At 56.5% G+C, this 22,016-nt stretch overlaps 1 protein-coding gene across 3 annotated transcripts in view; it reads right to left on the bottom strand.

Moving 5' to 3' along the window:
• UNC5A (unc-5 netrin receptor A) overlaps positions 1 to 22,016 on the bottom strand; it is a 59,250-nt gene that overhangs the window by 1,291 nt on the left and 35,943 nt on the right. Inside the window, exons 2-15 of one of the 3 annotated variants that reach the window (XM_017668557.3) lie at positions 12,838 to 13,059; positions 8,639 to 8,782; positions 8,275 to 8,378; positions 7,934 to 8,114; positions 7,122 to 7,289; positions 6,370 to 6,534; positions 5,173 to 5,361; positions 4,764 to 5,066; positions 2,011 to 2,098; positions 1,598 to 1,766; positions 1,201 to 1,434; positions 900 to 1,049; positions 651 to 815; positions 58 to 236 (exon numbers count right to left, since the gene is read on the bottom strand). In XM_017668557.3, the coding sequence (XP_017524046.3) occupies positions 58 to 236; positions 651 to 815; positions 900 to 1,049; positions 1,201 to 1,434; positions 1,598 to 1,766; positions 2,011 to 2,098; positions 4,764 to 5,066; positions 5,173 to 5,361; positions 6,370 to 6,534; positions 7,122 to 7,289; positions 7,934 to 8,114; positions 8,275 to 8,378; positions 8,639 to 8,782; positions 12,838 to 13,059 (2,461 nt within the window). The remainder of the gene's footprint in view (positions 1 to 57; positions 237 to 650; positions 816 to 899; positions 1,050 to 1,200; positions 1,435 to 1,597; positions 1,767 to 2,010; positions 2,099 to 4,763; positions 5,067 to 5,172; positions 5,362 to 6,369; positions 6,535 to 7,121; positions 7,290 to 7,933; positions 8,115 to 8,274; positions 8,379 to 8,638; positions 8,783 to 12,837; positions 13,060 to 22,016) is intronic. The other 2 variants (XM_017668558.3, XM_017668559.3) reach the window with 2 other exon arrangements.

The raw sequence follows: 22,016 nt of genomic DNA, 5'->3' as shown, positions 1-22,016 counted from the left end.
CCACCCATCCTACCCTGCCAGGCTTAACTGCAGGTGGCCTGTCCATTTTCCACCCACCTGTCCAGGTGAAGTTTCTGGGCCAGAGTTCGCCAGTCAGCACCCCGGGTACAGGGTGGGTCCAGGCTGGTGATGATCTTCTGCCGAATGAGGAAGGGGATCTTGAAGGCACTGGGGCCCACTAGGGCTGGGACCCCCCCTTCACTCTCCAGAGCCAGCATCTCAGCAAATCTTGTGTCCTGAGGGTGGGGAGGAGTAGAGGTGCCTGTTAGAACTTTGCCTGACCAGGCCCATTGTTACCTCCTGCTGGAGGAGTGCCCAAACCACCCAAGAGCACGGACACTGGTACTTCCTGGGTAACCCTGGTGCACCATGGCCCTGCTCACTCAGAGGAGCCCAAGGCTCAGAGGCATCATGGAAGTCTGCCCAAAGTTACATAGCCAGTGAGCAGATGTGATGTTTGGCCTCGCTCCCCTCCTCCTTCCTACGACCTCTCCCCAAGTCACCTCTGCCTGGCTTCATGCTGACCACTCAGAACTCACTATACTCCTCTCACTGCCTTTTCTTCTCCACTCAGTTCCTGATGCCAGAAACACAGGGGCTAGGGGGTGCCTGCACACACTGTGGTGCTGCTGACATCCCCTCCCACTCACCTTGGTGATGTTGAAGTTGATGTTGAAGCTCTGCCCATCACCCTCCACCTGCCACACCCACACCTTGCAGGCCAGGTCGCTGGTGCTAGGGCTGACTCGCTCCAAGGTGAAGGTGCAGTGCAGGTACTGCTGCGGACCATTCCAGATGTGATAAAAGGGGATCTCCTTGGGGGCGGAGATGCAGAGAGGCAGCGTCAGGTGAGCCTTGTATCAGGTGTGCCCAACACCAGGCCCCTTGAGTGCCCTTACCTGGTAGCTGACAAGGACCTTGCTCTTCCACAGGGAGCTGGGCACATCGTGGATGGACAGGCGCAGGTTGTGGTAACTGTCCTTGAAGTGCAGGAGGCGGGGCTCCTGGAGCAGCTGTCCTCCCAGCTGCTTCTCCAGCTGCACCACCTCCTGTAGTGCCCCAAGTGGTCAGTTCATCCCAGGGCACTACAGGAGAGGCCCTCCCCACTTCCACTCCTTTCCTGAGGGCCAGGAGCAGTCAGGCCTCAGTGCCAGGCATGGTGCGGCCTCCCTGAAGCAGGGTTGGGATGGGTGGTGGTACCTTGAGTGCATCGTGAGTGTCATGCAGGCAGTAGACTCGGATGTTGTACTCGAGGGAGGTGCAGGCCACAGGGGCAAACAGAAGCAGCTTGAGGCGCTTGGCTGCAGTCACACTGAGGGCCTCTCCTACGAGGGCAAAGCGGCCTAGCTGCTCGGTGAAGACATAGCAGGCACCAGGCTCCAGCTGGCAGTAGTAGAGGTGGGAGGGCGCCTCCTCACCCAGGTGCAGCACGTCCTGTGGGCAGGGCCCGATGGGTCAGCTTGCAGCCAACTGCAGCTCTGAGGAGTGGCCAGAGACCAGGGCGGGGGCGTGGCTGACAGGCAACGGTGGGAAGCCCCAGCTCTACTCTGAACCCAGTTAGTTCTCAGGCTGGCGGCTCAGGGCTGATCCTGCTCACCTCCCAGCTGCCCTCACAGGACTGCTTTTTGAGGCGAAGGCTCCAGCTCTCGGGGTTAGGCTCCCCACAGTGATCCATGGTGAGGATGACAGGCCTGGTGAGCAGGACTCCGGGCGGCCCGCAGCTAACGATGGGACTCAGCAGGGTCTGACAGCCAGCTAGGGGCAACCTCAAGTGGGGAAATACAGGTGGAGAGGGAAATGCATCAGTGGACCATCCTGGATCCAGGTTTCAGGCAGGGCAGGAGTACCCTGGGCTTGGGCCCACAGAGCTGGGTGGAGCTTAGGGGCAGCTCTTCCCCTATCCTCCCTTGGGCCAAGGTAGACCACCCCAACTGGGTGGGCAGGTTTCATGGTGACTGAAGGCAGGGGGCAGGACCCACCCAGCCCCAGCAGCAGGGTCTTCACCCACACCTCACATCCTCTGGCTTGTGCAGTGTGAGGTAGATCTCGTAGATCTTTCCTCGTGGTATGGCATCTGGGGGGATGAGGAGGCTGATCCCTGTGACAGAGCAGGAGGGCCAGGGCTTACCAGGGCTGCAGAGACACCAAACACCCAAGTCTGCCCCCTATACCACCTCCGTTTGAGCACTGCCCAGTGTCAGCCCGGCTTGGGGACAGAGGTGCCACAGGGACTACCAGGCTATCCAACCACCCACCCCAGCATGAAGCTGAGTCACGGTGGTCCCCAGAGCAGCTGAAGTAACTCAAGTGGGAAAAACATGCCTACTTAGCCAGTGCACAGAAAACTCTGGAACAAAAGGTGCCAGGTTTGCTGTACCTACCTTCCCTGTCCCTCAAAAGGCACATGGTGCAACTATGACATTCCCTACCTCCTGGATAAACTCCAGCTCGTCTGCCTGGGTTTAAGGCCCTTCAGCTCTGGCCCCAACTGCCTTTCCTACAGCATTTTCAGTCCAGCCTGTGCAGCATACTCAGCAGTTCTGGAGCCACTGATCTGTGCACACCTCTGGGAATGGCTGCTCACGGCTAGCATGAGTAACTTTGCTCCTTGCTTGGCAGTGGCCCCCTGAAGGTGGGGCCAGGGCCTTTAACAAACTGGCCTACTTTGGTAGCCCTCCCTGATCTGGTAACCACTGCACAATGTCCTCCTTTCTGGCTGATTCATCTCAAGATACCCCTGGCGTCTTACAGGGGCAGCATCAGAAAGTGCCTGCTGAGTGAGGAGTCGTTCCCAGGGAGAGGCATTGGGGCAGGGCATGGTGTGGACAGGGGCTGGGGAGTTACCATGGGGAGTGGTTCTGCCCACCTTCCTGCCCTTTTAGGACAGGGTGTCTCTCTGTTAGGAGGGGCCTCTGAGTCTCATGATGGAGGAGGGGAAGGAATTCTATGATTTTATCCCACCAAATCCAAAAGTGTACATATGTGCTCCAGAGTGGGTAGCTCTGAGGTGGGCTGGCTAGAATATCACTACTTCCCAGGAATTGAAGCCCTGAACAGCAAAGCCATTGATAGTGGATTTACAACTACCGTTCCCTTCACTAGCCTGCACTGCCTCCTGGTACTGACTGCTAGTGTTGGTGACAGTCCCAGAGATCCGTGAATGCTCTCTGTGGTAGAGGAAAACATACTCACATAGTCATTCCATGAATGTTGAGTACTCAAGGTGAGGGAAAAATCCATGGGCCCTGCTCTCATGAAGCACTCAGCCCAGCAGGGAGAAGGTAATGGGATGGTAGTAAAGGGTGCAGGGAGGAACAGCAGCCCCCCTATCCACACCATCCTGGGGAATGAAGGGCCAGTGGTCACTGAGCACCTACTGTGAGCCTGACCCTTTTTAAGAGCTTGACATAGACCATCTCACCTCATCATCCTAGTAGCCTGTGAGGGGGACTTAAGCAGAGAGGGAGAGCTGCCAGGCCAACACCCGAAGTAGCAGATGATTGGGTGGATGGGGGTAGAGGGACCATGTATGCACAGGGCAGCATGGTTGCTTGGGGTGCTGAAAGTCCACTGTGGCTGCCATGTGAGGAGGGAAGAGAGGCCACCGCAGCTGGCCAGCAGGGGATTTGGGTCATTGTGGCCTTGTCACATGGGCTTTCCAGAGGTCATTGGGGAGCCCCAGAAAGAGTTCAAGCAGGAGTCGGACATGATTTAAGTCTGGCTTCACTGGGTGAATGCTTGGAGCCGTGAACCAGAAAAGAGGTAGGTGTGGTGTCCTGGGCCAGGACAGGCACCAGAGAAGAGGATGCAGAAGCATTTGAGGAGGAAGAACAATGGGATTAGTGTTTGACTGAAGCTGGTGTGGAGGTGAAGGCAGCAAGTGAGAAGAAGCAGGAGGTCAAGGTGACCCCTAGTTTCTGGCTTGAGCAACTCAACTGTGCTGTTCCTGAGGTAAGGAAAGCCAGGAAACAGGAGGTTCTGGGGGAGGGTGGGAGACAGTGCTGTTTTAGGCACAAGGAATCTGAGGTGCTGTGAGACACCCAGATGGAGCTGCCCAGGAGGCAGCTGGGTGCATGATTACGTTGCCCAGGGGAGTCGCGGTTGGTGATGGAGGGGTGGGAGTGACTGCAGAGACATGGCGATTAAAGCCGTGGGCTGGGTGAGGCCGCTCGGGGAGAGGGCTCTAGGAGAGAGCTCTGAGGAGCACCTACGTTTAGGGAACAGGCAGCAGGAGCAGCTGGAGAGGGGCAAGAAAATCAGGGCACATGGGCTCATCTAAGCTGAGGGAATACAGGATTTCAGGGTAGGAATGGCCTGACGCACCAGAGGCGGTGGTGCTTCCTCAAGAGAGGACCAAGGAAAGGATCTGTATTCTTTATCAAGGTGTCTCAGGGACCCTGTCAGAGGGCTCTCTGTCCCAGGTGTTTGTCCTCTGCTACCTCTCCACTAGTTTGCCAGCTCCCTGCGGCCAGTACCTGCACTACGTCTGGGCTCAGGGCCTGGCTGGAGCCCAACACACACAGGCTGGCTGGCTACCTAAATGATTGGACAATAGACCTGTGCACTTGCTTAACAGAAAGCTTCACTGTCTGCCAGGCCTGGATCTTCTCCAAAACATTCCCCCCTTTTGGCTGCTGGCCTGGCTCACTCTCAGGGTAAGGCTTAGTGGCACAGGAGGAACATCAGGCTCTGACTCCAAGAGGGACATGGAGGCTAGTCTTGCCTCTCAAGAGTTCCCCAGGGCACTCTGGGGTCCTTCCCACCTGTATTAGGGATCATCAACCGGCCCCCAAGAAAGTTGAAGGTCCCATAAGCCATGTTGCTGGTGCCGCGGGGCAGGGAGCGGAAGTAGTTCTGGGTAGAGAGGCGAGAGACGAAGTCCTCGGCTTCAGAGGTGGGTGAGCTGTGGTGCAGCGTGTGGCGGCCACCACCCAGTGGACTGAGCAGGTGCCCATTGGCTATCTGGAACTTGGGGCTGGATCCATCCTGCCGGGGACACAGACTGCTGTGGCAGGTGGTGGTGGTGGTGCTGAGGTCTGGCTGGATGGTGAGCAGATGGGGATTGTCTGCAGGGGTAAAGACAGCCTCAGGAGGTGGCATATTGGGGTACTCACTAGTGCAGTCCTTGACTTGCTGGCCTGCACAGGAGTGCTGGGGGCAGGGGCACCCTACCTGCTTTGCTGGGTTTGATACTGACAGGCTGGAAGCCTGAGGTGAGGATAGACGAGTCAGCCACGTCTGAGTCCAGCCCTTCCTTCTTGCGACAATAAACGAGGATGAGGACAAGCAGCAGCAGGAGGAGACACACAGCCACAGCAATGAGACCCACGTAGAGGGCCACGTCCTCGGGGCCGGAAGCAGCTGTGGGAGAGAGTGCGGCCTTGGGAGGGGCAGGGTGCAGGAGGCCAGGAAGGAGAGGTCAGTGGCCTACAACCCAGGAAGATGAGGCCTCCACTCCTTGGGCTTCAGCACTAGCAGGGCTGCAGATGCCGGCAGCAGGGAGCACAGAGTCAGCAAGTGTGCGTCCTAGCCCTGCATCTGCCACCACTTTGCTTTTCACTCTGAGCAAACTGCATCCCTCACAGGCTTGATTCAGGCTCAGGTTGCTGATGCTGGAGAATGGAAGCAGGAAGAGACACTTCCCTGGATGGCCTGGGCTGAGCTATTAGGCCAACCTGTTCTTTTGGGGCCCAATCAACTGGGGCTGAGGGTGATCTCCTCACACTCCCAAAGTAGGGGATCTGCTTCCTGCAGGGTCTGCCAATCTGGTTCTTAGCCAGTCGCTGGGCCAGGAGCAGGTGTGCCAGGGTTCTTCAGGTCTGTCTCCTCAGGCCTGGGGCAGGCGAGGGGAGGAGTGACTGCCTGCCTGGAGGAAGCTATATCGACTTTAGAAGGGCTTTGCATAATGGAAGAAATGTCCATCAGAAAGGAATTGACACAGATAATTAGGTTTTTAATTGAAAGAATGGGGGAGGACGTGTTCTAGAGAAAAAAAGTTCAACAGAGATCTTTAATTGTTGGTTACTGCCTTGTAATTAACAGGCCTCACAAGCCCAGGGGCCCTACAGGACTTGTGTGTGCACTTGGGAGGTGGGGCAGAGGTGATGCTGCATGAGAGGAGGGGGAGATGACCCTGGGGGCCAGGTGCTGTGGTAAAAGTTCAAATGTATGCATGTCTAAGGGAAGGTGGGAGAGGTATTGGGGCATGTGTGGGTATGTTAGGGATGGGGGGGTCCCTGAGGGTCCTGAACTTTGAAGAGGGGTTGCAGCTCATGGCAGGGGACAGACTCCATTAGCCATTACTTCCCTGGGACTGGGCAGGATCAATCCTGACAACTCAACAGGACTCCTGAGGTGGAGAAGACTCACTGTGCACACAGAGGTCGCTGGTACAGTTTCGGGTGTCCAGATCGGTGCCCTGGCACTCCTCACCTCCATTGCGGGGTGCTGGGTCAGAGCACTCACGGCTCCGCCAGTGGGTACAGTCGAGCCCACAGGCTGACCACTTGCTCCACGGGCTCCAGTTGCCATCCACTAGATGAGAGACAGACATGGACAAAGAGGAGGCAGCATGGTTAGCCCAGGGACCCAGACTAGGTAGACTGCAGGTGTGACCCTGCTGGGCACCTGGACCTGGGTGCAATGCCAGGGCCAGGGCCAGGCCCACCATCTGCACACCCTCTGGTGTCCATCTGGCCTGGATGACGCATGCTAATGACAGGAGGCACGATGATGCCGGGCCTGCTTGGCACTCTCCACACTAGAGGGCCATCCTGGCCCCAGGGAAAGTGAGGCTGCTTGGTCCCATGATGACCCTCTGATCCCAGGCACAAGTGGTTCTGCAGCCCCAGGCTGGGCTCTGCCCCTGCTCCACACTGACTGTGCCTGTCTTGATTGAACCTCAGACCCTGTGACTCAGCCCCTTTGCTGAGGCTGTGCCTAGATACAGACCAAGCCCTGTCTCCAATCACATTGAATCCCATCCTGGTCTTGAATTGAGACTGGCCCTGTGTGTGGGCGGGTGGGATGGAGCCATGGGGGGCAGGCTGGTGGGTGCGATGGAGCTAGGGCACAGAGATGGTGTGGTGAGGGACGATATGGGAGGCAGTGGCCTCTGGTACCTGGGCACAGGGTGGTGCAGGCTGTTTTCTGGACATTCTGTCCCTCACAGAAGGCACCCCCGTTGAGAGGCGCCGGGTTGGTGCAGCTCCGGCTCCGTTTCTGCCAACCGCGCCCACAGCTGGCGCTGCAGACGGACCACTCGGTCCACGTCGACCACCCACCGTTCACTGGCCGGACAGAGAAGGACTGGGGTCAGGGAGCGGGGGCTTCCTCAGACATGCTAGCCCAGGGCCTGGGGCAGGAGGGCAGAGGGCTGTGAGCTAGAAATGGGCAGGCTGAGGCTGTGCTGGGAGAGAAGGAAGCCCTGGTGGAGAGGCCACACTTGTGCTTGTTGGCCCCCAGGGCCAGGCAACACCTATTCCATAGCCACTCGGCCCGGTGGGCACTGGCGTGCTCAGCTGCAGCTCCCACGCTCCTCCGGCCCGACTCCAGCCTTTCACAGGGGGACTCCCACACCCACCACTGCCTGTTCCTGGGGACGCCTAGAACACTCTGCTGCCCACACCAGGAACACAGGAGCATGGGCTAAGGTCTGTTGCCTTCCCTAGATTTCCATTCTGTCCCCTTATCTCCATCTGCACAGTGCCTGCCAGCCACAGGAAAGCCAAGGGATGGTCTGGCCACAGAAGACCTACCAACCTGCCCAACACCTCCACCCAGACATGCCCTTTGGCTCCCCGACATCCGCAGCAAGCCCTCTCCTTGTCCTTCCCATGTCCTGGCCCTGGCTCCACCGGGAGCCAGCTACATGTCATCGTTCCCATTTCCCTATGCCTGGGAGCCCCTCCACCCGGCCAGTGCTGGGGCCCACCGTAGACGATGACAGCGGCTGAGGCACTGCGGCGACGTGCTACAATGTTCTTGGCCACACAGGTGTAGTTGGCTGTATCGGCCAGGCGAGCCTGTCGCACCACCAGGCTGTGCTCCCTTGTGATGTACACATTGGAGTCCAGGGATGGGTCCACCAGATCCTCATTCCGGAGCCACTCCACCTGAGGGAGGGAGCCACACCACTGTACTGCCTGCCCACGCCAGCCCTGCCTGGAGTGAGAGTGGCCCCTGGAAAGGCACACTCGGGGGGGCACACTGGCACCAGTATCCAAGACCTGGAATCCCTGCCCACCTGTGGAGTGGGTAATAGAGCCCCCTCACCTCAGCTGGGGGGATGCCCTCTGGTGGGCGGCAGGGCAGCACGATGCCCTGCTCCAGGGACACCTCCTTAGCCAGCGGCTCCTGTTCAAAGTTCTTGCGCAAATCTGAGGGAAGAACAAGAGTGTCCTCTAGCCTAGTGCTTCATGCTGGCTCAGCCTGGACCGTCCTATCTACTGGTCCTGCAGGGGCCATGGCACGTGGCATGAGGAAGTGCCAAGTGACCAAAGGGACATAGGGCTTGTTGGGCAGTGTGCATAGGCACTTCCTCCATGCATCAAGGCGGGACCTGAGGCTTTCTGACTGGACCCTCCCCAACCCGAAACCTTTGGGCCACTCCTGCCCGAAGGCTGGGCCCTGGACTCACAGGCAATGCGGATGTAGGCCTTCTGACTCTTTGTAGTGCCCGAGGAGCTCCATGCCACGCACTGGCACCAGTACTCCTCCAGCCCAAACACCTTCTCCACCTGCTGCCTGGAGACATTGATGCGGACCTCCATGGCGGGCAGCCCTAAGGATGGGAGGGGTGGGTCGCTAGGGCCCCAGTCATGCTGAGCCTCACACCCATGCTGAGCCTTGCTGCCCAGTCTGGATGTTTGGAGTCACTGCACCACCCACAGCTACTCTTTTTGATAGGCAGGAGAGTGGGCCCAGGGGGCAACCATCAGCCTGGAGGGAACTCGGGTGGTACAAAGGGGTAGTTCATTTATATCTCCTGAGGGCCAGGAGTGGGTCATTAGCACCTCTATTCATTATACTTTGTTACCCAAGGCCTGTGTCCCCGGAGTCACAGAAATGTCCTGAAAAGGGCTTTCTGTTTTTTTCAGAGACAACAGCACAGAAGAGTTTTAGGCAACAGGGGCTGGCCTCCAGAGACCACAGGCGTAGGGGATGGGGCAACCTGGCCAGTCCTGGGGCCTTTGTGAGTAAAAAAGCGTGATGAAGGATATGGCTTACCTCCCTGGAGTTTAGCAGGTACATCCTGGCATGTGATAATATAATAACAGCTATTAACAGTATAATTACAGCAATTATATAGTATGATAATAGATCCCTGGGGCTTAGCCAGGGTTTCATACATGCTGGTTTATTTTCCTCAATCTACTCTCTTGGACAGTATTGCTCCCACTGTATGGATGAGGAAACAAGGGCTCAAAGAGGCAGTGATTTGCCATAGGTGTCCAGGGATATCTGAATCTGGAGTGTGTTCAGAGGGCTTGGATTCCAAAGTGTGTTCAGGGTTCACCCTGCCTGTCCCACTGGGAGAAATGTTGGCGAGGGCGAGGGGGCAGCCCACAGAGGGGAGGCTGGCCTGAGACGGGTGCTTGGTACCTTCTCTACCCAAACTGGGCTAGGGGGACTCATCTTAAGGATGGCTTCAGCCCCCACCCTCTGCCACACTTAGGCCAGGGAGTGGGGTGTGCCAAGGAGGGCCAGAACCTCTGGGGACCCAGAAGGCAGGATGCCAGCCCTCCTCCAACACCCTGGCCCTTAGCCAAAATCAGTGTTCCCAGGAGTGAGAAAAGACTATTTCCAATTTCTCCTCCTCCTGACCCCAATTTCCCTTGGGTCACTGGCTTATCAGAAAGAGGGAGAGAGGCCAGGCAACCAATGTGTTTCTATTGTTAACAGAGAAATTCAATTAGGGCTGCTTTGCTGAAGGAGCGGTGGCCCAGCTGAGCAGGCCAGCCGGTAGTCTGTTTTCCCTCTTAATTTCTCTAACCAATCTTCCCCTGACCCTTACCCAGACCCTCCTCAAGAGTCTCTCCAGCTCCCCCACTGAGGCCCCAGGTTTTTCTATCACTTGCCCCTGTCCCCCACGAGTTCTCACAGGAGACTGTGGGGATTCACCTCTGGCTGAGGCCACTATCGCTGGGCTAAATCTCTCCATCCTAGGCACTGCCCACAGCCCCTTTTCTCTAAGGTGCACATTCTCTGGGGTGGGGTTAGGGCCAAGAACCACAGGTCCCTCACAGGGTCTGTGCATAGGAGAGGGTCCCTGGGCACCAGCTACTGTCAAGCAAACCGAGTACTGGGGCATCTGAAAAAAAGCCATCATACACCCAGAGGTGGAGACAGGGTCTTCCTCCTCAGCCTTTGGGGTTAGTGGTGAGAGATCTCTAGAACATTCTGAATTGGGTACTTTTCCTCTCCTGGGTGGACATGTCTATGGATAGATGGACTGCTTCACTGCATCCCCCATGGTGGTAGGGGAGCTCATGCACCACCCAGGCAGTTCAGCTTGGGGAAAACACTAAATTTGAGCACTCCTCTTTCTCTCCCCATCTCCTCCCCACTCGTCCAGCCACCCCCTCATCTCTTTCCTGCTGCCACGAATGAGGGCCAAGTTTGTCCATGATGTCCCTGATCCAGACAGCAACCTTGAGCCCCATAAGCTCTGGGAAAGTGGTGAACAGAGGAGATCTAGACCCTGCCCTGCCCAGTCCTTGATGTGAGGGGCTGTGCCCTCCTCGCTGCAACAGCAAGGCTCTTGGGGGGCAGTTTCTGAGCATGTCTGTGTCTGCACATGTGAGTGCCGAGGGCCTGTGGGGAGGCCCCAGTGTGGGCGTGCTGAGCATTTCTGGAAGGTGGAGAATTGGTGGGGTAGGGAGTGGGTCTCTGAGACCAAGTTGGGGCTACAGTTCTCACCTCCTCACCAACCTGCTTTTAATAACCAGTCAGTTTGTTTAACACATAATAAATTATACTCCCAGGCCAGACTCCAGTGCTTGGCTTCACAGATTTTGGGCTTTTTTAGCATCAGTAGGTTTGGGTTAGAAGGTTTTTAGGCTTTGGCTCCCTAGGCAGGCCTCCTGGGTGGGGAGTGAGGTGGCAAGTGAAGGGGAGGCAGGAGTGCCTCCCGCGGGAATAGGTGGGGCTACAGGACTATGCTGCTGACCTGACTCTGTCACCCCTGCCTGGCCCCAGAGCATTTCTGGGTCAGGGTCTTTGGTCTGTGTATCTGAATGGTGCCACCACCCATGGCAGTGACATCTGTTTGTGGGTAAGGGAAGCCTATCTCTCTGTCTCCAAGCACTAAGTGGCTTCTAGTTGAGAAAGCAACCGAGGTCAATGAAAATTCAGATGTGTTGGCCATTCCATGGGAGGCCTGAGGATGGATGCCCAGGGCAGGAGGAGGCCCTGGTGGTTATGGGTGGAATATGTCCCCCATAGGCTCTGTTCTTGCCTGGCTTGAAGGGAGCAAGGCTGGGGAGCCTGTCAGGAGTGCAGGCTGGGGGCGCTCAGGGCGTGTGCTGGCCCAGCCTGTGACTGCTGTGCAGGCATGTGCCTTGGCCTCAGCCAAGCCACAGATAACAGCTCTCTCAATGGCTAGAGACAGGAGGGAGATGTGTCTCAGGCTGGCTGAGGCCTCAGTGGGAAGGGGCTCAGGACTAACCTGAGGGCTCATCATATCCACAAAGCCAAGATAAAGGGGGAGGAAATGAGCTCAATTGGGGTTTCATTAGGGAGGAGGAGGAGAGGCTTCTGTCAGCTCCTCTGGGCCTGTTTCTGGGGAGCACTGGAACCCAAACAAGGGCCCTCTAACCACATCTGCATTGACCATCTGCTGCCTAAGGCCAGGGCAGGGGTGGAGAATGGGGTGTCCCATGGAAGGGGTGCTTCTTAGGTCTGCCTGCTCTCCCCCAGAATCCCTCCCTCCATGTCTCAGCTGAGTCTCTCTGTTCCCTCATCTCTGGGTCTGCCCCTCGCACCAGTCCCCCACACTGGCCCCTGTGTGTCACCCATAGTTCTGGCCATATCACTCAGCTGCTTGTGATCCATAGGCCTATGACCTCACTCTAGAGCCAGATGGTGAGGCTCCCAGATAGCACCATGACCCTCCTCACACACCGCACCCCCACTGCTGACTCTGACTACCCTCCCTCCAGGCCTTTGCTGGTGCTGTGCCCCTTGCCTGGGATGCTGATCCTCTCTTTTCTCCCTGACCCATTCTCATGACCCCCCAGTTTATACATCATCTCCCTCAGTCCTGCTCTCCTCTCATCAGCACACTCCCAGGAATTGCTGAGAGGTCACCACACTGTCCCCTTCTTTGCAGGGGCTGGGGCTCTCTGAGGGTGGGGGCTGTGTCCCTAGCATGGGAGTGGGGGCTCAGGAAACGTGTGAATGAATGAACGAATGGAAGTACAAATTAAACAACCATAGAGTATAAGGTCTGTGAGGGACCTGCTCCCTCCAGACCCCTTTTCTCTGCTGGCACTACTCACCAGGCTGCCCTGAGCCCAGCCCAGGCTCAGATGCAGTGATGGGAACCTCTTCCTCCATCCACAGCATCCTGGGGCATTTGTTGGGGGGGCTTTCCTTTTATTCACTCCCCCACCAAGCAGGGAGGTCTGGTGAGGGTGGGGTCTCCTGGGGAAGGCATTGGCATATATCCAGGGGGGTCCTAGGTGTGGGAGTCCTGCCTCTCCTGAGCACCTGGGGCAGGGGCACAGAGCTGATTACATCCTGGCTTCCCACTCACCCCCTCTCTAGTTCTATTTCCTCTGAGGCTGACTGGTTTCCCCTTCAGCTGGCCCCGCCTGGTCACCCAGCTTGGCTCACCGCTGCTCCCATCCGTGCTGCGCTCTATCACATGATCCACCTGGCGCACCCACTCCCCGTTGCACTTGAAGAAGATCTGTGTGGCGGGCATGGCCTTGCACACCAGCAGGACTGGCTTGTTCTTGATGATGTACACATCTTCAGGCTCCACCAGGAAGTAGGGAAGCAGGTCTGGGTTGGCACCGGGCACCGGGTTGGCCACCGTGGCACTCTGCTGGGCACCTGCAGCAGGGACAAAGGGGGAAGGTGAGCTGAGGCTTCTTCAGAGGCTGGGCTACCTGCCTGTTCAGGGGCTGGGGCTGGGCCATGGGGAGAAAGCCAGTAGGATCAATGGGAGGAGAGTGTGGCCAGGCTGCCACTTCCAGCCCAGCAATCTAGGTTGCTAAGTGTTCTGGTTGAGCCTTCGTGGCCGCCTCTGTGCAGTGGTGAAGCCCACTAGCTTCTGGACTGTGGAGAGATGAGATGAGATGAGGCCAAAGTCCCAGGACTTGGAGGCCCTTCTTGCATGGCAGCACTCGGGGCTCATCATTACCCTGGTAGAAGTGTAGGGACCTGGCAAGCAGCCCACTGCCCTGGGAGGTCCAGGGGAAAGCTGGAGGGAGGGAGGGGACCTGGCAGGGCAGGTGGGCAGTCCGGGGTAGCAAAAGGCAGGGGTCTCTTCCTCTGGCTGCCTCTGGGGCCACTTCTAGGTTGGTGTCCATTCCTGGTTGCTCATGTAGTTGATGCTCAGAAAATATGAAGTGAATGAAGGAGAGAAAGGGGCAGTGGCTGGGTGCAGCTGTGGGGGAGCACCTGGGGTGCTAGTGGCAGTGCTGTGGGAGAGATCCTGGGGCATGGGGGTGGCAGTGAGCCTGGGTTGCCAGGTAGGCCCGGCAGGGTAAGAGCCAATAGAGTATGTCTAGAAGCCTGAGGGACCTGGTCCACGTCCCTCCCCTTCAAGGAGACTGGAACATGGGTTTCCTTCTAATTTTAACTGAAAACCACAACCATCCCACAAGTCATTTGTTGCTAATTACAGAGGTAATTGGCTCTGAGGCTTTGGTGTAGGTACCTCCCCTCTTCCCCCCCAAGCAGTCTGTCTGCCTGAAAAGCAGGACTCCTGAGAGGGTGGGGAGGGATTGGGGGAGTGGAAGGATGCAGAGGGGACACCCTCAGCCTCCCGACCCAGCTGTCCACAAAACAGGCTCCCCCTGGCTTGGTCTCCCTAGGGCTGCAGTATTCCCCCACTAACACCCACTCAGTCAACAGGGGTGTCTGCGCATAAAGAGGGAAAGACTTTTCAGAGACCCACTCCACCCTTCACTAGTGCTGACTTTGAGTTACCTGTTTGTCATCTGTGACACAGAGGTCCTGTCTGCCCAGGTCCCATCTGCCCTGTGGGAGTCTGGAGGTGCCTCACATGGTCAGGCTCTTGTCTCCTCTATCCTCTCCCTTTTGGGGCACAGCCCAAAACCCACAGAGGGCTTTAAACAGGGAGGCCTAACTCCTTAGGGCTGGACCCCACCCCACCCAGAGAGCATGCATGTGCCCTGTCTCTCCTACTTGCACAGGGATCCTCTCTTTCCAAAGTAGGAATCTGTCCCCTCCACCCCAAGACTGATGTTGGGAAGCAGATCTGTGTCTGGTCTGCCCCAGGTGAGCTGGGAATACCTGCTGAGAGGCTAACATCTGCTGTGACTTTAGACAAGCCACATCCACCCTGAGTCTGTCTCCTGGTCTGCCTGATGGGTAGATGGCACCCCATTCTTAATGCTGTTATGAGGATGAGTGAGAAGAGGCACTTAGCACAGCGCTGGGCACACATTCCTGCTATCAGCACCCAGCGGCTCTGAATTTACAACGGCAAAGGGCTTCGCCTCCCTCAGCTCGGTAATGCTCAGAGCAATCTCTTCAGGAGTGAGGGCTGATGGGGAACTAAGGCACAGAGCCAGCAGGTGCCTTGCCTTAGGACGGGGAGTTGTGCCCACGTGAGGGAGAGATGCAGGGAGGTGGACAGAGGGATTTCCGACCTGCATCTGCATCAGGGGGTTGTCCAACCCCTTCCTCTCCCTGACAAAACTCTGGTGTCTCCCCAGTTTCTCTCTGTCCTGCCCATGTTATTTTCCTGCAGTTCTGCAAGGAAGGCCAAGGTGTCTGGGGACCACACTGCAGTTGGGAAAACAAAGCTCACTTTGCCCCCTCCTGTCTATCCTGAACAACCTCCATGGGGCTCTGCCAGGGCCCTCTGAGGATCTCTGTTTTAGCCTGAGGAAGGTGGGAGAGGCAGGCAGAGGGGAAAAGCCATCTAGATATCTTGCAGTTAGGGAATCTGAGGCCTGAGAGGGAAGTCACTTACTCTAGACCCCCCAGCTCCCACCCGAGACTCACGAGCTGCCATGTGCCCCTTTTGTTACTAGATTTGCTCTTCAGCAGTACTCAGCAGCCACTTGCCAGCCTCTGGCCCAGGCAGCAGGCTCAGCCAAGGCAGTGCTGAGTGGGGCACAGGCCTCCTAAGGTCTGGAGAATGACTGGGAGGGTGGGCTCTCGAGTGTGGGCCTGGTGTGGGGAGCTGATAGGCCCAGTGGCCTAAGACACTTACCAGGGAAGCTACAGCATCTCCACAGAACCCAGGATTGCACAGAGGGGAGCCAAGCTTGACCCCTGAGCAGGGCCTGCACTGAGCTGGGGGCAGGTGTCACAGGCTCCAGAAGGGCATGGAGCCCCCACTGGCAGGTTCCAGACTTGCCTGTGCCTCACTTTGCAGATATTCTAGTGATGGCCTGTGTCTGTCTACTGGCTAAGGGTTGGGCAGGCAGGGGTCCCTGCTGGGGGTGTGGGCAGTGAGTAGCCCCCGAGCTTCCCTACTGATCGCCATGCCAAGCACTGCTCACGTCAGCCACCCGATGAACCCAGCACAATCCCTCATGTCTGCATTTAACTGCTAATGAAAAATAAATGTACTGTGACCAATAAGGGACATAGCTCACTTCTCCGGGGCCTCTGTCATGCCATGCTGGTGCCGCCTCCCCTCCCCACCCTGGGACCCAGGGGGCACCCTCCAGGCTGCAGCTATGTCCTCTAGCAAGGACACTCTAAGGCCACAGGTGGAGTTAAATTCAGGCCCCAGTGGACATCCTGTTAGAGCTACTGGAAGCCAAGGCTGGCTTTCCCTTCCTCTGGCTCTGGAGCCTGCTCTGTGACCTCCAGCCTGTGGTCAGCACCTGCCATCGACACTATCCCAATTAGGCATCTAGCCTGAACTAAGGCACAGCATGAGTCTCAGCTCTCCCCTGCTCCACACTGCAGGCCTCTAGAGTGAGCATTCTTCTTCTTTGACATGATCCTGTATTTCTCTACCAAAGACAGCACCAAGCAGGGCCTGCTCGGTGCCCAGTCATCTATGATCCTTTCCACAGGGCGCGAGCTCTCTAGTTTGCTCTAGCCTGCCACCCCCAACTCCTTACTGCCCCACCCTGGGCCTGCTTTATTTCTCTTCGTCTGGCTCCCAGGGGTGTTTCAGGATGGGGCCAAGTGCTTTTGGCTGGCATCCCTGAGCCTTCTGTTCTGGCCAGTCAACTCTCCAGCCTTCCTGTGCAGGAACTCCCACTGATCCCTCCTAGGCACTGCCTCGCCACCTCCATATCTCTGCCCAGGGTCTTCTCTTTGTTTGAAACACCCTTCCTCCTTCTCTGCTAGCATTTCCCTATCTTTGCTTCTGGGCCCAGCTCTACTGTTATTTCCTCTGGAAAGAGGAGTCCCCCATTTCAGTCTCCTGGGAAACCACACATACTGTTTATGTCTCTGTATCTAGGACCCTCCTCACTGGCTGTAGCTCTCACCACAGGAGAACCAGTGGGTGGCTAAGGCCTCTGTCCCCACCAGCCTGTGCATTCTTAGTTCTTACTGTCCAGCTGAAGGCTGGCTAGTGTGGGCCCCAGTGAGCAGGCACTCAGTGGGGTGCTCACCGCCGCTCCCTTTGGGGGTGCTGAGGTTATAGACATGGAAGGAGAGCTCTGCCAGGGCGCACACACTGGGGCTGCAGGCGGGCAAGCAGGCATGGGGCCCACTGGCCATACAGGTCCTGTCACATCTCAAACCCCGACCTGCAGTGCCCCGGAAGCTCTGGCAACCATGTCCCATCTGCATATGATGTGGCCCACCTGCCCTCTTAGAACTCAGTTAGAAACCCGTTTCTCTTACTAGCAGATCCCTGATGGGCTCTTGGTCACCAGGAACTGCAGATGGGCTGTGTGGAAAGTGCAGGTCTGAAGCAGGAACCCTACTTCCAGTGAGCGGTGGGGATGGCCACCTGTCCCTACCTGTCTCAGGAGGGCACTGGCTGCCCAAGTAAGCCCCAGCTGGCACTCCTAATCTGGCTGCCCCATAAGGGTGGGAGTAACAATCCTCGTGGTCCCCATTTCCAGTGTCTCCCAGGGGCAGTGAGGGAGAAGGGCTTGGGAGATGATGTGTGTGCGTGTGTGTGCAGGGAGGCTGGGGGCCACAAGGGGAAGAGACTCCTGGGTAATAGGGCTTGGCGGACCTGAGGCTGGATGCCACCTTCTCCCTCACCTCCCACAGTGCTCCCATGACCTGAAATGTATTCATTCATTTATTCAACAAATACTTATAGAGCGCCAGGAACTGTTCTGGGATACTGCAGTCAGCAAGACAGACACAGTACCTGCTCTCAGAAGTGTTCATTCAAGTTGGAGCAACGAAACAAAATAGAGGATTCCAGATGTTTCGAGTGTTATAAAGCAGGTAAAGAAGTGCTCCTCCAGAAGTGGGTGCAAAGGGTCTACAGGGGAGGAGACTCAGGGCAGGCCTCTGAAGGAAATATCTGAGTGGAGCTCTGAGTGCCACGGCCAGGCAGAAGAGGGTTTAAGGAAATGGGAGCAGCAGAAGCTGTCTGGCAGGGAACAGCTGGGGTTGTATCAGGGAAGCGAGGCCAGCATGGCCAGAGCAGAGGAAGTGCAGGGGAGACTTGTGGGCTGTGAGTCAGACAGGGAGCAGGGGCCTGACTCAGGGGACCTGTGGGTCCAGTAAGGAGTTGGCATTTTACTGCAAGGGCAATGGGAGCCTCTGGGGTACTATGTGCAGGAGAATGATGGGATCTCCCTGTGAATGCGTGGAGGGAGGCAGCAGTGGCAGTGGTGAGACGATGGAGCATGTCCAGTGGAGTGGAGCATGGGGGACCCAGCCCATGAGGTCCAACTGGGAACTCCTACCCGGTCTTCAAGTTTCAGCAAATGTGCCACCTTCTCCAGGAGGCCTTCCTGGATACACTCTTTGTCACTTGCCCAAATGCCCACTCTGTGCCCTGAATCTCCCTCCAGGGTATATCCAGGACTAGGGTGAATTTGTTTGCACAATGCCTTCCATGAACTTGCTGTGGGCTGCAGCCCTGGGGACTGATGGAGCATTTGTTGAGAGACTGAATGACTGCCTTTTCTTCTTCCTTGAATTTCAGATCTGTTCACATGTGGCCCCTTCACTTGTGTCCTGTAGGGAGGCCCAGAGAGAGTGCCGAGTGGCCCACAGGCAGAGTCCTGGGCAGGGAGAGGGCTCCGAGCTCCAGGCTGCCCATCTCAACAAGTTGACATGCCACTGCTCAAAGGCTAAGCCCCGTTTTCTCACCTGCAGTCTGGGAGATGAGACCTACCTGTGTAACTTGGAGGCCCAGGGTGGGTGTGAAAGTGCTTTCAAATGTTTTATTTTTAAAAGCACCATGAAAATATGAGGTGTGATTAATCAAGCTATTAATGAACTTGTATGTACTGGGTGAGGACCTGGTCTCTGGGAGCGGGTAGGGGAGTTGGGGGTAGGGTGTCATCTGGCCTCACTCAGCCAGGAGGTGTAAGCACTGCTTCCCAAGAGCAGCCCTGCCTAGCCCCTGCAGCCCCTGCTCCTTTCATCCTCCCAAAAACCCCAGTGGTCGAGGAATACGGCAAGGGGGCAGGGCAGCAAGGCCCTGCTTTGTCTACTTCCTGAGAAATGTTCTGAATTTGAAATGGACTGGAGAAGGGTACTGGGTCAGCAGCCTACATCTCTGTCCCTCTGTGTCTTTCTCCAGCCTGACCTTTTCCTGGTAGCTCACCCAGCATTGCACCCCCTTGCCCCTGGCACCTATGCTCCCAGTCTGCCTTGCCTGGAGATTTGCACTGGTAGGTCTGCATGGGGCCTGGGTGTCCCAGCTCCAGAAGCCCAGGCAGGGAGAGGAGAGTGCCACAGGCTAATGCACCACATCCTTCACTTGGCATTGGAGGCCCTGCTGGCCCAGGGCCTGAGTTGCCACCTAGCCTCACCTCTAGGGCCTCCCTCCACATGCACTCTGTGCCATTCTTCAAGGGCTTGTGCACATTCTGTTCCAGGCTCTGCCTCCCTTCTCTTCTGGCTAACAGCACCTACTTTTCTGCAGAGAATGCCCTTCTACCTGCTCAGGTCATATAGTCATTTGGTCCAGGTGGGCTGACTCGATTTCTGGCCCCAAAGGGAGGCACTGACTGGTTCTGAGATTGGCAGGTCATCCCACCTGAACAGATGTGACTCTGAGATTTGGGTTGGGCTGCTAGGAAGACAGAACCTTTCTTTCTGCTGGGCTGGTCCTATAGGCCTTGTAGGCCACAGGCAGGCAGAGTGAAAGGGAAGTCCATCTATAGTTTTTGGAGAATGAAGACAACCAGGGAAGAGAAAGATTGACTCATTCTGGTAGTATTTTAGGCCTGGGATCCCAGGGGCTAGAAGGCAGAGTTACTCCTGGATTCCCTGTTTTGACTCAAGCCAGTTGGAGTGAGGATCCTTTCATTACATTGACCTGCCCACCTGCTATCTGCCTGGGTAATTTCTACTCACCCTTCAAGGCCTGCTAAAACACCATCTCTGCTAGGAAGCCTTCCCTGATATCCAGTCAGAGCTGGCCACACCTCCTTTAAGCTCCCACAGTTCAACCAAACTCACCTCAGCACCTATCTGACCATTAGTAAGTCTGTTTCCTCATTGTCAGCACCTCGAGGGCAAAGACTGGTGACATCCCCTTGTGCATCCCCAGAGCCTGGCCAGGGTCTGACACAGAGTGAGAGCCCAGCAAGTGTTTACTGAATGTTGAACATAATTTCCTTGAATGGAACCACAGCCCCAAAAGGAGGGCTGTAAGTGGAAGACATATATTCAAATATGATCAAGAACCAGCTGTTTGCCTCCCAATCAATCAATCAATCAATCAATCAAATCAATGGGAAGGGAACTTGATCCTCAAACACCCACACTGGACTCCAGGGAGGCAGAGGCACATGTGTAGGACCCAGGGAGGTGATGGGGCAGGGAGCCATGTCCACAGTGGTTCGGGGCAGAAGGGGTGCGGACATGGGTATTTTGACTCTCCTGTCCATTTCTGTGGCCTGAGATGACTTCATGAGATACTATTTTTAAAATATGGGCAATTCTGTGACTGGGGAGCTTCACTAGGAGGCTCTGATAAGCAGGAGCAAAGTCTGCACTTGCTGTCACAGATGCACAGACAGCTGTAGGGGGTAGGGGAAGTGAGGAATGGTGGGCGGGTTGGAGGGCCTGCAAGACAACAGATCAGGGAGCCACACCAGGGAACCCTGAGGTTCCAGGTGGCAGCTCAGAGGTGTGGACCAGCCTGGAGGTGACAACTGGGTGCCACAGGGCCAGAGCAAGCCAGGGTATGTACCCCAGAATTATTTCGAATCCAACAGGTAAAATACCTCTGTTCTGTCCACCAGCTACTTCTGGGTCTCGTTTGGCTGCTGCAGACTGCAGACCTCTGTGTAGGCCACGTGCTTCTTAAATCTTAACTTTCCTCACTTGGAGCACATCATGCTGACCCTGCACCAGGATGAGGTGGGTCAGGACCACCTGGGGTCTCTCCCTTCTCTGGCCCTTGGCCCACCTCTCTCATTTGTCTTCCTGCTGTTGCTCCCAAGAGCAAGGACAGGTCTGAGGCCTGGATTTTGCCCCAAGCACATGGTCAGTCAATGAAGGAGGGGACAGTGCAGAAGGTGGAGGTGGCAGGGTGACCATGAGAGCCCCTCACCGTGTCCCTTGGAAGGGAGGGCTGCTCCAGCGACCTGTGCTCACACACATGCTTGTGCAGCCCTTCAGTTGCCATGGTAATGCGTGCCTGAAAGTGTCACAGAAGCAGCAGCCAGCTCCCCAAGTTCGGAGGAAAGTCACCCTCTTCCCAAGTGGGCTCCAGGGGCTGGTCACAAAGACAGACACAGGTACCATGAGAAGGACAAGCAGAGAGACTGATCTGCAAAGAATGAAGCAAGTAGAGGTGGAGGATGGTGCCGCTTCACCAGCTCAGAGGATTCTCACACCAGCGGGGTGTGAGGCTGGGCCACACTGCCCATGGCTGCTGCCGACCAGGCTTGTCATTTGGCAAGTGCACTCAGGTGCCTTCTGCTTGCCCCTCATTTTACAGACAAGGCATTAAAAGCTTAAGACTTGCCTAGGTCATACAGCCCTGAAGTGCAGAGTGGGCTGTCAATTCCTCCCAGCCTGGGCCAGGTACAGGGCAGTGGGTCTGGACACTTCCTGGACCAGTGTCTCTCCCTGTGCACCACACCACCCTCTGCTCACCCCACAGACACACTGACCCTCTCTTTCTCAAGCCCTCCAAGCTTATCTTGCCACAGGGCCTTTGTACTTGCTCTTTCCTCTGCCTGCAATACACTGCCCCTGCTTTTCCACAGGTGCGTCTCTAATCCCTCAGCCTCAGCACCCATGTTCCCTCCTCCGAGAGGCCTGCCCCTCACTGCTGTGCCTGAAGTAGACCCTCTGTGCCCCCAACTCCTTTCCTAGCCTATGCTGCTCATGTCACTCACCACTATCTGAAGTCTCTTTGTGTGCTTGTTTGCTTCTTAATGTCTGTATCTCCTTCCTTGAAATGTGTTGTGACAGCAGGTGAGGACCACACTTGTCTTGCTCACTGCTGTAGTCCCAGCATCTAGCACAGGACCCAGTGTTTGATAAATGTGCTAAATGCAGAAATGGCCAAACTTGGGTTTTTCAATTTTACCCCAGTGCCCCCACTGGGTGTCACACCCTTGCCATCATTAAGAGCCCCCAAAACACACCATGAAGGGGGCTTAGAAACTACCAGGATGCCCAGGGAAAGAGTGCTGTGAGGGGGATACAGGCCCCGGGGGACCCCCTCCTGGGGCCTGTTCCTGCCA

This window comes from Manis javanica, chromosome 1, assembly GCF_040802235.1.
Source record: "Manis javanica isolate MJ-LG chromosome 1, MJ_LKY, whole genome shotgun sequence".
Classification (NCBI taxonomy): domain Eukaryota; kingdom Metazoa; phylum Chordata; class Mammalia; order Pholidota; family Manidae; genus Manis; species Manis javanica.
The sequence above is the reverse complement of the archived record's forward strand: the minus strand, read 5'-3'. Positions and strand labels throughout refer to the sequence as shown.